Below are 16,025 nucleotides of genomic sequence, written 5' to 3'. Positions count from 1 at the left end.
CAGTCTTTTCTCTTTTTCAGTGTTTCTCCATCCTGTTCTCTCCATCTCTCCTTCTCTGCGTGTTCAGCAGCTTCTCCTGTTCCCTGTCATCGGTCTGTAATGAGTGTGGAAGAACAGGAGAGTGAGGGGGCGAGAGATAAGACCACACTTTAATCCACTGATCAAAGTGTGTGTATGCGCGCGCGAGAGTGTGTGTGTATGTCTGGGAAATGTATGAATGGGTTTTTGCATAACCATTCCATCCTACAAGAAGGATGAAAGACAGACTAGGATGTGAGAACACAATCACTGACTCAGCCTCTGAAGAGGCTCAGACAAGTGACAGGCTGATAATATTCGACTGCTGCAATATCTTGTTCCTTCTCATTTTGTTAACTTGAAGGATTTATGGTAAATATGCACTGTAAGCCTAAGATGCACTAGAAAACATTTAGTCTAAACTATCGCTTTCAAAACACAATGCTGCCCCTCACTGTGACAGCAAGGCCGCATGTGTACCAGTGTGGTAACCTACCATCTCTTCCTTCCCGCCACACGGAACTACATTTCTGCCTTCACAGGATTGACCTCTGACAGGATTGACCTTTGACAGGATTGACCTTTGACCCCTGCTTTAACAGGATTGACCTTCGACCCCTGCCTGGAGCCGATGACGGAGGGGGGGTGCTCAGAGTATGCCCTGCTGTGGTACTACCACCCTGCCTCCGGGGCCTGCAGGCCGTTTGTGTACGGGGGCTGTGGGGGCAGCAGGAACAGCTTCGCCACCAAGCAGCAGTGTCAGGTGCATTGTGGGAAGGAGAGGCCAGGTAAGCAGCCAGGTGGAGGAGGGTGTAAAAGTGGTGATATTCTTTTGCAAAGGGGGGGAGGAGGGTGCAATGAGAGGGGTTGGGTCAGATTTCGAAGGGTGATTTGGGAGTTCTGATCCAATCAAGAAATATGTATATATTCTAACAACATTTTTTGTATATATTTTACTAAACAAAAATATTTCAAAGCGTTGCTTATGCCCACAGGTCTTGAGCCCAGAAGGTGAAGTGGCAGTCAAGACTGCAGTTTTTTTGTAAATGACCAAATGTACATTCTTAACATTTTTCTTTTGAGTCGAGTTTCTCATTTGTATTTAAAGTAAACTAAGTTTAACTATCAGATCATTTTACACTCACCATTTGTTTGTTATGAATAGTTTTTCATATATTATTTGTAATTGTTTGGAGAAACTGTATTTTTACTGAGGGTTGATTTGATTTTGATTTATAAACATCACTGAATAGCCTTGAGACTACTGATAAATGGGTCATTTCACTGTATAACGCATACCATAACAAGCAATGAATGATTTTTACAACTGTGATACTGTGTACGTGAATCGATTTTACAAACTTGACTGTGAGTGTTACAAAATAAAGTGTCTCTGTTCATGTACTGTGTGTTGTGTGTGTGTGTGTGACTACACACGCCTGCATATGTAGAGGGATGTGTGTGGGTGTGCATCGTGACCCTACTTGCTCCTGTATTTGGATAGTGTTCTATTTGGCTGTGATGAAGCTTGGCTTGTTTCCTGGTCTGAAGTCTCTCTGGTTGTCCTGTCCAGGAACTTCTCTCCTCTCGGTCACTTTGACAGAATGTCCTGCGGGCTGGAGGGCTCGAAGTCTGCTCCACAAACTGTCTCCTCCATCCCTCCCTCTCTCCCTCCCTCCCTCTCTTTCTCTATCTGGCGGCCTGTTTATCCGTTGGTCTGTCTGACTTCCTCCCCACCCATCTGTCTGTCAAATCATCCATCCATCATCCACCGTGCACCTTATATAAAAGAGATGTCAGGTGGCTGAGCGGTTAGGGAATCGGGCTATTAATCACAAGGTTTCCGGTTCGATTCCTGGCCGTGATAAATGACGTTGTGTCCTTGGGCAAGGCACTTCACCCTACTTGCCTTGGGGGAATGTCCCTGTACTTACTGTAAGTCGCTCTGGATAAGAGTGTCTGCTAAATGACTAAATGTAAATGTAATAAAACCTCCAGTATCCCAGAAGGCCGAGGGGGTGAAGTTACACGCTCGGAGGCTGCTTGACTGCCGACGCCTCTCTCCCAGTACATATGCCCTGGCAGCAGGGGGTGCTGTCAGGCAGGCTGAGAGCCAGATGACCAACCCAGCAAGGAAGTGAGAGGCTGTATGAGTGGACATGCCACCCACACAGACCGAGGGTGGAAGGGGATTCCTGAGAGGGGAGATGGGGGGGGGGGGGGGGGGGGGGGGTTGACAAAGGGCCAAGCACACACAAAGTACAGCCTATCATTCTCATTAGTTTGCTTTTATTTGAAACGGAATCAGTTAGGCCTAGGCTCAGTTTGGGATGTAATCTGTATGCAGTCTCAACAAGGGAACTGACTTATCCGGCTTAAACTAATATATCCATAGAATCGGCTCTTAACTGGAAGCTATATCCTTACCTAATCATATACATCAACCCATGTTACGACCGTAAAAATGCCCACTATCTGGTACACTACTTTAATGAGCTTTTTCCTTGGAGGATGGACAGAGCTTGATTAACTGTCCATGGACTTCAAAGAATATTAAAATAGTAGCTCAACGTTTTATTTCTGGAGGACCAATAACTATAGGATCCTTAACATTTTCTCTCTAAAATGGTTTCCTATTTTTAGACTTTCACGTTCTCCTCATCCCCTGACAAATTATGGGTGAAACATTCAATTTCGAAAGGCAGATGTCACCCTGGTCTAGTTTTGTCGTATTTCTAAACCAATTAACGTAAACTACGCATTTTGTGATATTGTGTTGTTTCACATGTATTGAGATTGTATTTTTAACAGTGTGTCAGTCTGTTCAATTATACCACCAACGTTTATTTCGAGGACGAAGAGCAATCTATGTGCCACTGTCCGTGGCACTGAAAATGACTTGATTTATTCACTTTTTTTAAACTTCGGCTTCTTGTGGGTTTGAATGAATGTGAAATATTGCCTAAAAAATAACCGTGCGTGCTACAGCCTGCTGGGAGGTCCGCATGCATGAACTCTTTCAATGTATAACAGTCCGCGAAATCTTTGAGAGGAGAGCAGAGATGTCAACAGTGTGACGTTAGTGCTGGCGCATGATTGCGGTTCGATGGTCTCCTACTAAATGAATTCCCAACGAATGGATGAGCTAGCCAAATTACCGATCAGACGGTCCACACCGCTAGAGAGAGAAAGAGGTCGCAGTTAAAAACCTGAACTTGAGGATTTTCAAGATTTCAAAGCAACTTGTCTTGGGTACCTTCTTTAGCCTACTTTTCAGTTTTTGCGTCTGATTTTAAATTGCATCGCAAGGGAGTTGGTAAGTAGCCTACATTTTTTACCCACATGGCTTATCACTCATTGCCAAAGTATGTCGCCAAGACAAGACTGCGTAATACTATTTTAGCCGAGTGACAAAATAACTTACATACAAATATGTTTTCTCTTCGACTTGTAGGGCAGCATGTTGTCATTTCTTAGAACACTGGTCGTACTCTCAGTGCTGTGTACACCATCCTCCAGCCTTTGCCTCCGCCTGTACCAAACCCAGTCCAACCTACTTTGCGACAACGAGATCCTCGCCGCGATCAAGGGGGAAGAGGTTCCCAGTGACTCCATGTCAGAAAGTTGGGGTTCTCTCTTCAAGACTGATGATCTCTCCTCGGCGGAGTCGCGAGAAAAACGGACTTACCCTCCTGCGAACTATCGGTACCTCAGTCAGACGCAGCTCAGGAGCAAGATGTTCCAAAACAGCGCGAAGAGTGACCGACGGAGCAAGTTTACCCTGTCCTTAGACGTCCCCACTAATATCATGAACATTCTCTTCGACATCGCCAAGTCCAAGAACCTACGCGCAAAAGCTGCGGACAATGCGCGGCTGATGGCACAGATTGGACGGAGAAAGTGACCACTCGAATAGACGGTTTGAATTAATTGCTCCAATTAACCAAGCCCAGTTTGGGCTATAGCCTAGGCTACGTCTTTATTGAATATTCGATTTTCATTTGATAAATAAAGCTTACGGGAAAGATAATTTCCCGTAAAAACAACCCTGCTGGTTCATGACCTTAATTTAGAAATTATGTTTTTGTGGACTATGTTTAATTAAAATAATCTCAGATGAATGTATTCATTCGTTCAATAATTTAGGCATTAGCATTCTTAAGTAAACGGAATTAATTATTTTATAATTTATATATGTGAAAAGAAGATTATTGAATGATTAAATTTGGTTATTCAAATGTGTGGTTAAACAGCTGTTTAGGAAATGTGAGGATTCTGTTACGGACGGAAGTGTATTAAAGTGTGAATCTAGAAAGAGTTTCTAAACAGAGTTTATCCAAATAATAATAATAATCATAAATATATATTTAAAAAACTAACAATAAACTTTGGAAAGTGATAACAATATGTTTTTCAGTGCCATGAAAAAAACAAGAATCCATTGTTAGTGACGAAGTTGTCATCAAATTTAGCAACGAGTCACTTAACTTTTTTAATTTGTTGGAGTCTGTTCATGACAAAGAATGACGAAGATAAATGTATTATAGGTTGTCAATGCATGGACTATGTTTGCTCATTAAATGTCATGTTATTTTTATACTGAAAGGGAGTATTTTTCCTCGAATAAATAAAAGCAAATGCCACTGTCATCAATTAAATGTCCCTTTTAATGTTTACTCAATCGCATTTACGTGCACACTTTCTTCTCATTGCACAACAGTTTTCTTTGTCTCAGTCACGCACACTTCTTGGAGCGGTAGCCGGTAGCCCATGAGAAATTCTACGCAGCATATATTTCGGTTGCTCACGACTCCCCCTCGCGTTGACTCACGCTCACGTCATGTACGCAAGTCGAGTTTCCGTCGACGTGGTAACGCAGACAGGAAGCTTGCGATTTGGAGACGTGGAAGAGAAGAGGTAGACGTATGTTGGAAATTGTTGGACTCTAAGAAGCTTTCGTCTCTGAATAACATTCCGCAACAATGATCAAAAAATTTGACAAGAAAGACGAAGAGTCTGGTATGTTCGCCTTAATGTCAAAGATTAATTATATGATTCTAAGATGAGAGAATAACCGCATTGGTAACTTGGTGAGCGATGATGTCGACTAGCTTGTAGCTAGTGCTAGCTACAAATGTCTGTACTTCTGGACGCGCTAGCTACCAACATTAGCATTCTGATAACTGACCAAACAGACAAAAGCCCCGTTATTGTATGTTTGCAATTTATTGCTAGAAACATACTTGTCTTTTATTGGGTTTCTAAAGTTTGAGCTATCTCAGATAGTTTATATACGAGAAAGCGGTGCTGTGGACGTTTTTAACCCGTGGATGAGTATGATACCTGTGATAGTATATAGGCTAGCTGCTAGGTTAACTACCTAGGTTGCTACAGTGAATTGTTGTTAGCTGTAAATCGCAAATGTTGTACCAGAAAATGTTGCCACTTTTGTTCTTTCCAGGGAGTGGATCAAATCCTTTCCAGCATCTTGAGAAAAGTGCAGTTTTGCAGGAGGTAATCTGTTTACGATGACACTATATGGTTTACATCCGCTGGCAGGCTGTCATTTACAAGCCTGTCGTCTAGTCATCTAGCAAGCGACATTAAACTAAACTAGTAACGTTAATCAGAGTTGAGCTCTGCCTAAAATGTGATGTATCAGTCAGTTTTTATAGGACGTATTATCTTAAGTTATTTAACATATCCTTTCTGTGTAACCCAGGCTCGTATCTTCAACGAGACTCCAATCAACCCCCGGAGATGTCTCCATATCCTCACCAAGATCATCTACCTGCTAAACCAGGTGAGAGCCTCTCCAGTCTACACACACCGCTGTGCAGACGCCTTGTTTACTCGTGTAAACACGGCCTCTCTATGCACGTGCAGGGGGAGCACTTTGGAACCACAGAAGCAACAGAGGCCTTTTTCGCCATGACCAGGCTGTTCCAGTCCAATGACGTAAGACTTTCAAATCAGTATTTGTTTGATTGTGTCAGGGGCATAGGTTTGTTGTCTAATGTGGGTGAAACTGCTTTTTAAAATTGTATTATTACAGAGGAATGCAGCAGTTAAGTGTGATTTCTTTAATGAAAAGTTTGTGTGTGTGTGTGTGTGTGGAGGAGGGGGGGCGGGCATATTTAACGTTTAAAAAAATAGGTTTCGACATGTCTAATGCAACCTACTCCCCTGAACTGTGTGTTAGAATATTCTGTAGTGTTTGCGTTGTGTTGACGTGTTTTGGTGGCTCGTTCTTCACTGCGACAGCAAACCCTCCGGAGGATGTGTTACCTGACCATCAAGGAGATGGCCAACATCTCAGAGGACGTCATCATCGTGACCAGCAGGTCAGAATTCAGACGCCCGCCCGCCTGCAGCCCAACTAAGTGAGAACGTGTGCTGAACGGCAGTTTGTTTGTTTATCCCGCAGCTTGACCAAGGACATGACTGGGAAGGAGGATGTGTACCGAGGACCTGCAATCCGAGCTCTCTGCAGGATCACTGATGTACGTGTAGCTCTGTTTGCCTGTGTCTCTGTCTCTTCCCCTCTCTCCCTCTTTCTCTCTCCCTCTTTGTCTCTCTCCCTGACCCACCCACATGCACACACACAGAAAAAACATTTCATCTATGTTTCCTGGTTGCAACAAAAGTAAATGTAGTTTTCTCGGCCTAGACCACCATGCTGCAGGCTATTGAGAGGTACATGAAGCAGGCTATCGTGGACAAGGTTCCCAGCGTGTCCAGCTCAGCGCTGGTGTCCTCGCTGGTAAGTCTCTCCTCCTCTCCCTGCCCTTGAACCTGTTCCTCCCACCCTTCCTCCCTCCAGTGCCTTGTGGGTAATGTAGTTCTCTGTGTGACTGTAGCACATGGTGAAGATGAGCTACGACGTGGTGAAGCGCTGGGTGAACGAGGCGCAGGAGGCTGCTTCCAGCGATAACATCATGGTTCAGGTGAAGAAGACACACACACACACACACACACACACACACCCTTAACACCACACACACAAGTCCATAACATGGTAAATGGTAAATGGACTGCATTTATAATTTACATAGCGTGTTTTTATACCTTGGCGGCACCCAAAGCGCTTTACAATTTTGCCTTTCATTCACCCATTCAAACTCACACTCTCACATACCGATGGCGGCGAGCTGCCATGCAAGGCGCCGCTCTGCCCATCGGGTAGTTCTGTTCTGACATGTAGTTCTGTTCTTCCCTGGGCTTTGATTGACGTGTGTCTGTGGTGGTGTGTGTGTGTGTGTCTCATCCACCCCCAGTACCACGCTCTGGGCCTGCTCTACCACCTGAGGAAGAACGACCGCTTGGCCGTGTCCAAGATGCTCAACAAGTTCACCAAGTCTGGCCTCAAGTCCCCCTTCGCCTACTGCATGCTCATCCGCATCGCCAGCAAGCTGCTGGAGGAGACCGATGGAGGGTAGGTGTCCCTGGCCAGGGTGCAGGAAAGGGCACATCACCTCAATAAACACTGCAGTATTTTAAACGAAATACGATATTCATCCCATATCATACAGAACTTAAGGCTAATATAACTACACTTGGTGGATTGTATTGTAAGTTGTCCTGATGTGGTGTTTCTGTTTTAAGTTAACGTGGTGTTTCTGTGTTAACGTGGTGTTTCTGTGCTGCCAGGCACGACAGCCCGCTGTTTGACTTCATCGAGGGCTGCTTGAGGAACAAGAATGAGATGGTGGTGTACGAGGCTGCCTCTGCCATAGTGCACATGCCTAGCTGCACCGCCAGGGAGCTGGCCCCTGCTGTCTCTGGTCAGTCTGCCTCTCTCTCTCTCTCTCTGCTCTCTCTCTCTCTCTCTCTCGCTCTCTCTCTCTCTCTCTCTCTCTCTCTCTCTCTCTCTCTCTCTCTCTCTCTCTCTCTCTCTCTCTCTCTCTCTCTTTCTCTTTCTCTCTCGCTCTTTCTCTCTCGCTCTCTCTCGCTCTCTCTCTCTCTCTCTCTCTCTCTCGCTCTTTCTCTCTCTCTCTCTCTCTCTCTCTCTCTCTCTCTCTCTCTCTCTCTCTCTCGGCAGTGCTGATGTTACCCTGTGTGTGTCTGTGTGCAGTGCTCCAGCTGTTCTGCAGTTCTCCCAAGGCAGCCCTGAGATACGCAGCCGTCCGGACCCTCAACAAGGTACTGCTGCTCCCCACCTCCAAGCTCTCTCTCCCTCTCTCCCTCTCTTCCTCTCTCCCTCTCTCCCTCCCTACCTCTCTCTCTCTCTCTCTCTCTCTCTCTCTCTCTCTCTCTCTCTCTCTCTCTCTCTCTCTCTCTCTCTCTCTCTCTCTCTGTCTCTGTCTCTGTCTCTGTCTCTGTCTCTGTCTCTGTCTCTCTGTCTCGCTCGAAGAATGCACCGACAAAATTAAATCACAGCTGCAACTCCTTTGCTTGTCCACCAGGTGGCGATGAAGCACCCTTCGGCGGTGACGGCCTGCAACCTGGACCTGGAGAACCTGATCACGGATTCAAACCGCAGCATCGCCACGCTGGCCATCACCACGCTGCTGAAGACAGGCAGCGAGAGCAGCGTCGACCGTCTCATGAAGCAGATCTCCTCCTTTGTGTCCGAGATCTCCGACGAGTTCAAGGTCAGACGGCCGGGAGGAACGGGGGAGGCTCAAACAGCATCATGTGTTCTGGAAACCATTTTTGGACTTTCTGAGAAGAATATACATGTTTATGGATGATAGAATGGTCACTAATGTGTGTGTGTGTGTGTGTGTGTGTGTGTGTTACAGGTGGTGGTCGTGCAGGCCATCAGTGCCCTGTGCCAGAAGTATCCCAGAAAGCACAGCGTCATGATGAACTTCCTGTCCAACATGCTTCGAGACGACGTGAGTATCCATGACGACGTCCTCCCTTGTCGACCAAAATGTTGGAACGTGGTGTTGGAACACACACACACACCCTCTCCACACACACAAATATGCCCTCACAAACTCACATACACACTTACACACATCCCCCCTCCCCCCCTCTCCCCTGTCCCTGTGCTCTCCAGGGGGGGTTTGAGTACAAGCGTGCCATCGTGGACTGCATCATCAGCATCATCGAGGAGAACCCGGAGAGCAAGGAGACGGGGCTGGCTCACCTGTGTGAGTTCATCGAGGACTGTGAGCACACCGTGCTAGCCACCAAGATCCTGCACCTGCTGGGCAAGGAGGGTCCACGCACACCCTCCCCCTCCAAGTACATCCGCTTCATCTTCAACCGTGTGGTCCTGGAGAGCGAGGCCGTACGAGCAGGTGTGTGTGTGTGTGTGGGGGGGGGGGGGGGGTGTACCATACATGCACATTGCAACTCCTGTTGCAACCAATCATTTCATTTTTGTCTAAAGAAAGGGCATTGAAGTATATTCTATAGAGCGCTTCAAATAAACCAGTCCAGGAAGTGCTCCTACCCAAACCCTGACCAGTCTACGTAACGTTAGTGCCTGGTCTGTCCTGGAATAACCATGTACCACGTAACCAGACTTCAGTCCTGATGACCTGAGAGGCTCCCGTGGGATTGCAACAGTATACTCAGTTCTGAGAAAGCTCGACCTAATCCAGATGGGACTTATTACACAATTTCCTTTTGTACTGTGAATACTATCATTCACGTGTTCAGGCAACACATTGTTTATTGTTGTTTGCCACCTGATAGAAGCGAGTCATTTGTTGGTAAAACCTTTAGTTGGAAAAGGCCCCAGGAGTGAAAGCTGCTTTAGGCTTGACACAGTCTCCGAGTTTAGCAAGGATAACCATTAAAAATTGACTGTACACTATTAGCAGGCCACACAGGTAGTTAACAGATCCTTCTGGAAAATACACAGAGAAATACTTCTCTGTATTGAGTCTCCGTTTGGCTCTGCAGTAAAAACTAGCGAGGAGCTTGTATTTCATTGTGTTTTCTACACGTGTGTGAGTGTGTGTGTGTGTGTGTGTGTGGGGTATGTAACTAACCAGCCTGTTCTCCCTGCCAGCTGCCGTCAGTGTGTGTGTGTGTGTGGGGTATGTAACTAACCAGCCTGTTCTCCCTGCTAGCTGCCGTCAGCGCCCTGGCCAAATTTGGAGCCCAGAATGACGACCTGCTACCCAGCGTCCTGGTCCTCATGCAGAGGTACGCAGAAGCCTCCGGAAAACCCTGGCACCCTCCAGACACGTGTGTGTCTGACCCATGTGTGTGTGTGTGTCTGACCCATGTGTGTGTGTGTCTGACCCATGTGTGTGTGTGTGTCTGACCCATGTGTGTGTGTGTCTGACCCATGTGTGTGTGTGTGTCTGACCCATGTGTGTGTGTGTCTGACCCGTGTGTGTGTGTGTGTCTGACCCATGTGTGTGTGTGTCTGACCCGTGTGTGTGTCTGACCCATGTGTGTGTGTGTGTCTGACCCATGTGTGTGTGTCTGACCCGTGTGTGTGTGTGTGTCTGACCCATGTGTGTGTGTGTCTGACCTGTGTGTGTGTGTGTGTCTGACCTGTGTGTGTGTGTGTGTCTGACCTGTGTGTGTGTGTGTCTGACCCATGTGTGTGTGTGTGTCTGACCCATGTGTGTGTGTGTCTGACCCATGTGTGTGTGTGTCTGACCTGTGTGTGTGTGTGTGTCTGACCTGTGTGTGTGTGTGTGTCTGACCTGTGTGTGTGTGTCTGACCCGTGTGTGTGTGTGTCTGACCTGTGTGTGTGTGTCTGACCCATGTGTGTGTGTGTCTGACCTGTGTGTGTGTGTGTGTCTGACCTGTGTGTGTGTGTGTGTGTCTGACCTGTGTGTGTGTGTGTGTCTGACCTGTGTGTGTGTGTGTGTGTCTGACCTGTGTGTGTGTGTGTGTGTGTCTGACCCATGTGTGTGTGTGTCTGACCCATGTGTGTGTGTGTCTGACCCATGTGTGTGTGTGTCTGACCTGTGTGTGTGTGTGTGTGTCTGACCCATGTGTGTGTGTGTCTGACCCGTGTGTGTGTGTGTCTGACCTGTGTGTGTGTGCAGGTGTATGATGGACAGTGATGACGAGGTGCGTGACAGGGCCACCTTCTACATGAACGTGCTGCAGCAGAAACAGAAGGCTCTCAACGCTGCCTACATCTTCAACGGTACGCTGCTCCCTTCTGCTCCCCTCTGCTCGCCTCCGCTCTGCTCCCCTTTACTCTCCTCTGCTCCCCTCTGCTCTCCTCTGCTCCCCTCTACTCTCCTCTGCTCCCCTCGGCTCCCCTCTGCTCTCCTCTGCTCCCCTTTACTCTCCTCTGCTCCCCTCTGCTCTCCTCTGCTCCCCTCTACTCTCCTCTGCTCCCCTCGGCTCCCCTCTGCTCTCCTCTGCTCCCCTTTACTCTCCTCTGCTCCCCTCGGCTCCCCTCTGCTCTCCTCTGCTCTGCTCTCCTCTGCTTTCCCCTGCTTTCCCCTCCTCTGCTCCTCTCTGCTCCCCTCTGCTCCTCTCTGCTCTGCTCTCCTCTGCTTTCCCCTCCTCTGCTCTCCCCTGCTCTCCTCTGCTCTCCTCTGCTTTCCCCTGCTTTCCCCTCCTCTGCTCTCCCCTGCTCTCCTCTGCTCCCCCCTGCTTTCCCCTGCTCTTCTCTGCTCTCCTCCCCTCACCTCTGCTCTCCTCTTCTCACCTCTGCTCTCCACACTGAACGCTTCCCGTACCTTCACAAGGCAGTGCCTAACGTGTCTGTGTGTGTGCTTGTGTACGTGTCTGTGTGTGTCTATGTCTGTGTGTGTGTGTGTCAGGTTTGTCTGTGTCAGTTCCTGGTCTAGAGAAGTCTCTCCACCAGTACACCCTGGAGCCTTCAGAGAAACCCTTCGACATGAAGAGCGTTCCCCTGGCAACCACCACCATCACTGAGCAGAAGACAGGTGGAGCAGCACACACACATACTGCTCGTGATCCGAGTTTTACTGATCTCCTAACACTTACTCACCAACAGGCTCCAGTGAAGACAGTGGCTAAAATACAATTTGGAGAATTCGGTTCAGTTTACACACAAAATGAGTCCTCCTTCAAATCCAAAACAAATGAAATGCACATGTTTGAGAAACCTTGCATGACTCTCCAATCCCTTTCTTGGTAACGCTTGTTGTGATAATTCTTGGTAGATCTAAGTGGCTAATCTCTACCACTGTTAATTGTTTAGTTATTTCTAAGACCACAGATTTTCTAGAAACTGGACTTACTGTGGATCTAAGAGGACCCCGTCAAATAATTTAACCCTATTTTCTTTCAGAAATCACTCCTGTTGCCACCAGCAAGCTCCCTGACAAACTGACTCCTTCCCGACAAGACATCTACCAGGGTAAGTTCCCCCTGGATACGCACAGCCCCCATGCACAGCCCCCATGCACAGCCCCCATGCACAGCCCCCATGCACAGCTCCCATGCACAGCCCCCATGCACAGCCCCCATGCACAGCTCCCATGCACAGCTCCCAGCACAGCCCCCATGCACAGCTCCCATGCACAGCCCCCATGCACAGCCCCCATGCACAGCCCCCATGCACAGCTCCCAGCACAGCCCCCATGCACAGCTCCCATGCACAGCTCCCATGCACAGCTCCCATGCACAGCCCCCAGCACAGCTCCCAGCACAGCCCCCATGCACAGCTCCCATGCACAGCCCCCATGCACAGCCCCCATGCACAGCCCCCATGCACAGCCCCCATGCACAGCTCCCAGCACAGCCCCCATGCACAGCCCCCAGCACAGCTCCCAGCACAGCCCCCATGCACAGCTCCCATGCACAGCCCCCATGCACAGCCCCCATGCACAGCCCCCATGCACAGCCCCCATGCACAGCTCCCATGCACAGCCCCCATGCACAGCCCCCATGCACAGCCCCCATGCACAGCTCCCATGCACAGCTCCCATGCACAGCCCCCATGCACAGCCCCCATGCACAGCTCCCATGCACAGCCCCCATGCACAGCCCCCATGCACAGCCCCCATGCACAGCCCCCATGCACAGCTCCCAGCACAGCTCCCATGCACAGCTCCCATGCACAGCTCCCATGCACAGCTCCCATGCACAGCTCCCATGCACAGCTCCCATGCACAGCTCCCAGCACAGCCCCCAGCACAGCTCCCAGCACAGCCCCCATGCACAGCTCCCATGCACAGCTCCCAGCACAGCTCCTACCACAGCTCCCAGCACAGCTCCCAGCACAGCTCCCAGCACAGCTCCCAGCACAGCTCCCATGCACAGCTCCCATGCACAGCTCCCATGCACAGCTCCCAGCACAGCTCCCATGGTAGACCGGTCCACAAGAGGGCCAGCTTGTGTTGGAGATATTTGGGCAGTCCTCCTGTAAAACATGTTGTTCCCTTGCCCCCCCTCCCCCCAACAGAACAGCTGGCAGCTATCCCAGAGTTCCAGAGTCTGGGCCCGCTCTTCAAGTCGTCCGACCAGGTCCAGCTCACCGAGGCTGAGACGGAGTACGTGGTGCGCTGCATCAAGCACACCTTCTCCAGACACATGGTGTTCCAGTTCGACTGCACCAACACGCTCAACGACCAGCTCCTGCAGAAGGTCAGCCCCCCCGGCCCACAGCCGGGCTGGAGGTTTCATGGGGTGTGTGTTGTGTTGTAGGTGATGTGTAACGTTGTGTAATGATGTGTGTGTGTGTAGGTGATGGTCCAGATGGAGCCGTCGGAGGGCTATGAGGTGCTTCACTACGTCCCTGCTGCCAACCTCCCCTACAGCCAGCCAGGATCCTGCTACAGCCTAGTGGGCCTGCCCCAGGACGACCCCACCGCAGGTACCTCAGAGAGAGAGAGAGAGCATGTGAGAGCGTGTGTGAGAGCTTGTGTGAAAGTGTGAGAGTGTGTGAGAGCATGTGTGAAAGTGTGAGAGTGTGTGTGAGAGCATGTGAAAGTATGTGTGTGTGTGAGGTGGGAGCTGTGATGGTTGTGATTGGTCGGTGATGCGTCTGTCCTCCTCAGTGTCCTGCACGTTCAGCTGCACCATGAAGTACCTGGTCCGAGACTGCGACCCCAACACAGGAGAGCCCGACGACGAGGGCTACGACGACGAATACGTGGTACGCAGGGGGGGAGGGGAAGAAATATACTGACACTTGTTTGGGTAGGAGCAGTTCCTGGACTTTAAACTGAGTTTATTTGAGGTGCTGTTTGGAGTGGGGATATGTGTGAAGTAAATTACAAAAAACTGTCAACACAATCACCTCAGAAAATAATTAAAATGCCTTTTACCGTCCTGGCTCGGTCAGAAGAAGCCTTTCAGACCGATGTGTTTCGGCATCAAGCTTCCATCGAAAAAACAAGACATTTATATGACCTATTTAAATAATTAATATTACTGAAGAAAAAGTGTGCTCGTCCCTTCCCCCTCGTCTCAGCTGGAGGACCTGGAGGTCACGGTGGCCGACCACATCCAGAAGGTTCTGAAGCCCAACTTCGCGGCGGCGTGGGAGGAGGTGGGAGAGGACTTTGAGAAGGAGGAGACTTTCGCACTGGCGTCAGTCAGGACTCTGGACGGTTAGTCTCTACGCACCATGAGTCACCTGTCACCGTTTTATCCAGAACACGTTGTGCTGACTGTTCTGGTGTGTTCCACACTGTGCTGACTGTTCTGGTGTGTTCCACACTGTGCTGACTGTTCTGGTGTGTTCCACACTGCTGACTGTTCTGGTGTGTTCCACACTGTGCTGACTGTTCTGGTGTGTTCCACACTGTGCTGACTGTTCTGGTGTGTTCCACACTGCTGACTGTTCTGGTGTGTTCCACACTGCTGACTGTTCTGGTGTGTTCCACACAGAGGCCGTGGGGAACATCATCAGCTTCCTGGGGATGCAGCCCTGCGAGAGATCCGACAAGGTTCCCGAGAACAAGAACTCGCACATCCTCTTCCTGGCTGGTGAGTTTCTGCTCTTAACGATGTTGTGGTTGTGGTGGCAGCTTTGTGTACGTGTCGACGCTCGTGGTGTGGTCTGTGGTCGGCACCGCGGTGTGAAGTGAAGATGCAGTTCAGGGTGTTAGCCTAGCAACGTCATAGTACAGCATCACTCTCAATGACTTTCAAAAGCCTAGTGATGCATGAAGTCTTTCGGGTACCACATAAGCTGAGGTCTTACCGCATGTCCTCCTCTACTCCTATATTTCCTGTCATTCTTCACTCAAGCAGAAATGCCTTATGAGAATATAAAAGGAAGGATGTCCCCGAGTCAGGTGGCTGAGCGGTTAGGGAGTTGGGCTAGTAATCTGAAGGTTACCGGTTCGATTCCCGGCTCTGCCAAGTGACGTTGTGTCCTTAGGCAAGACACTTCACCCTACTTGCCTCGGGGGAATGGCCCTCTACTTACTGTAAGTCGCTCTGGATAAGAGCGTCTGCTAAATGACTACATGTAAATGTAAGGAAAAACAACGTATTTGAAAGCCCTTTTCCCCAAAAAAGATGAGTCGTGACTTGTTTTGGACTTGATTGGTTGACTGTAGTTTGACTGACAGCTCTTGGTCCCGCCCCCTCTCTCAGGTGTGTTCCGGGGAGGTCATGATGTGCTTGTGCGTTCCCGCCTCGCCCTTGCCGATGGCGTCACCATGCAGGTAACAGTTCGCAGCAGCGACGAGACGGCCGTGGACATCATCCTGGCCTCCGTGGGCTAGGGGGCGCTGGTGATCAGCCTCGCGCAACAACAGGCCCACTTGCCAGTCAGAGAAGAAGAAAGCGACTTAAGGCTGGAGATGATCGACAGATTCTGATGTAAAATTGTTCTTTTTCACATTTTCTTTAGCTGTCATCATTGATGTATTATTCCTTCTGTACCAGCATCCCACTAGGGACTGAAGTCTTATTTCATGTCCTATCTGAACCCATGCCTATAATCTTCATGTGATATCTCCCTTTTGAATAATTATTTCTTATTTGCTGTCCTATCGTGTTCTGGTATTTCATCATGTTCCTGATGTACCAAAAATGGTCTATGATCTAAAACAAAGTCTATTAATAAAATGCTTACCATCAATGACGTTATGCACGTTTTTCTTATAAAACTAGTTTTATTTGCAGAAACGTTTACACTGTTGTT

General features: G+C 49.0%; 3 protein-coding genes across 3 annotated transcripts in view; all 3 read left to right on the top strand.

The window, feature by feature from the left end:
• col7a1l (collagen type VII alpha 1-like) overlaps positions 1-1,416 on the top strand; it is a 52,946-nt gene extending 51,530 nt beyond the window's left edge. Inside the window, exons 101-102 of the mRNA XM_062482789.1 lie at positions 621-806; positions 1,014-1,416. Coding sequence (XP_062338773.1) covers positions 621-806; positions 1,014-1,033 — 206 coding nt within the window. The 3' untranslated portion in view covers positions 1,034-1,416. The remainder of the gene's footprint in view (positions 1-620; positions 807-1,013) is intronic.
• A 1,066-nt stretch (positions 1,417-2,482) lies between these two features.
• ucn3l (urocortin 3, like) lies at positions 2,483-3,922 on the top strand. Its single transcript, XM_062483630.1, has 2 exons — positions 2,483-2,496; positions 3,538-3,922. The coding sequence occupies exons 1-2, from the start codon at positions 2,483-2,485 to the stop codon at positions 3,920-3,922; spliced, it is 399 nt and encodes a 132-aa protein (XP_062339614.1).
• A 958-nt stretch (positions 3,923-4,880) lies between these two features.
• copg2 (COPI coat complex subunit gamma 2) lies at positions 4,881-15,962 on the top strand. Its single transcript, XM_062482816.1, has 24 exons — positions 4,881-5,037; positions 5,480-5,532; positions 5,741-5,821; positions 5,905-5,976; positions 6,283-6,362; positions 6,446-6,521; positions 6,689-6,781; positions 6,879-6,965; positions 7,296-7,453; positions 7,669-7,802; positions 8,093-8,160; positions 8,424-8,612; positions 8,763-8,858; positions 9,026-9,269; positions 10,050-10,125; positions 10,987-11,090; positions 11,719-11,844; positions 12,213-12,281; positions 13,329-13,510; positions 13,610-13,739; positions 13,924-14,021; positions 14,340-14,478; positions 14,759-14,857; positions 15,473-15,962. Exons 1-24 carry the CDS (start codon positions 5,001-5,003, stop codon positions 15,601-15,603), a joined length of 2,622 nt encoding a protein of 873 aa, XP_062338800.1. The 5' UTR covers positions 4,881-5,000; the 3' UTR covers positions 15,604-15,962.
• Positions 15,963-16,025: the final 63 nt, after the last annotated feature.

Source organism: Osmerus eperlanus, chromosome 17 (assembly GCF_963692335.1).
Source record: "Osmerus eperlanus chromosome 17, fOsmEpe2.1, whole genome shotgun sequence".
Classification (NCBI taxonomy): Eukaryota; Metazoa; Chordata; class Actinopteri; order Osmeriformes; family Osmeridae; genus Osmerus; species Osmerus eperlanus.
The sequence above is the reverse complement of the archived record's forward strand: the minus strand, read 5'-3'. Positions and strand labels throughout refer to the sequence as shown.

Bases quoted from the DNA above. Each gene is read 5' to 3' on its own strand.
- copg2 (XM_062482816.1), top strand. From the start codon at position 5,001: ATGATCAAAAAATTTGACAAGAAAGACGAAGAGTCTG. The intron at 5,977-6,282 runs GTAAGACTTTCA...TCACTGCGACAG, and splicing joins GGCTGTTCCAGTCCAATGAC to CAAACCCTCCGGAGGATGTG. The intron at 11,845-12,212 runs GTGGAGCAGCAC...ATTTTCTTTCAG, and splicing joins CATCACTGAGCAGAAGACAG to AAATCACTCCTGTTGCCACC.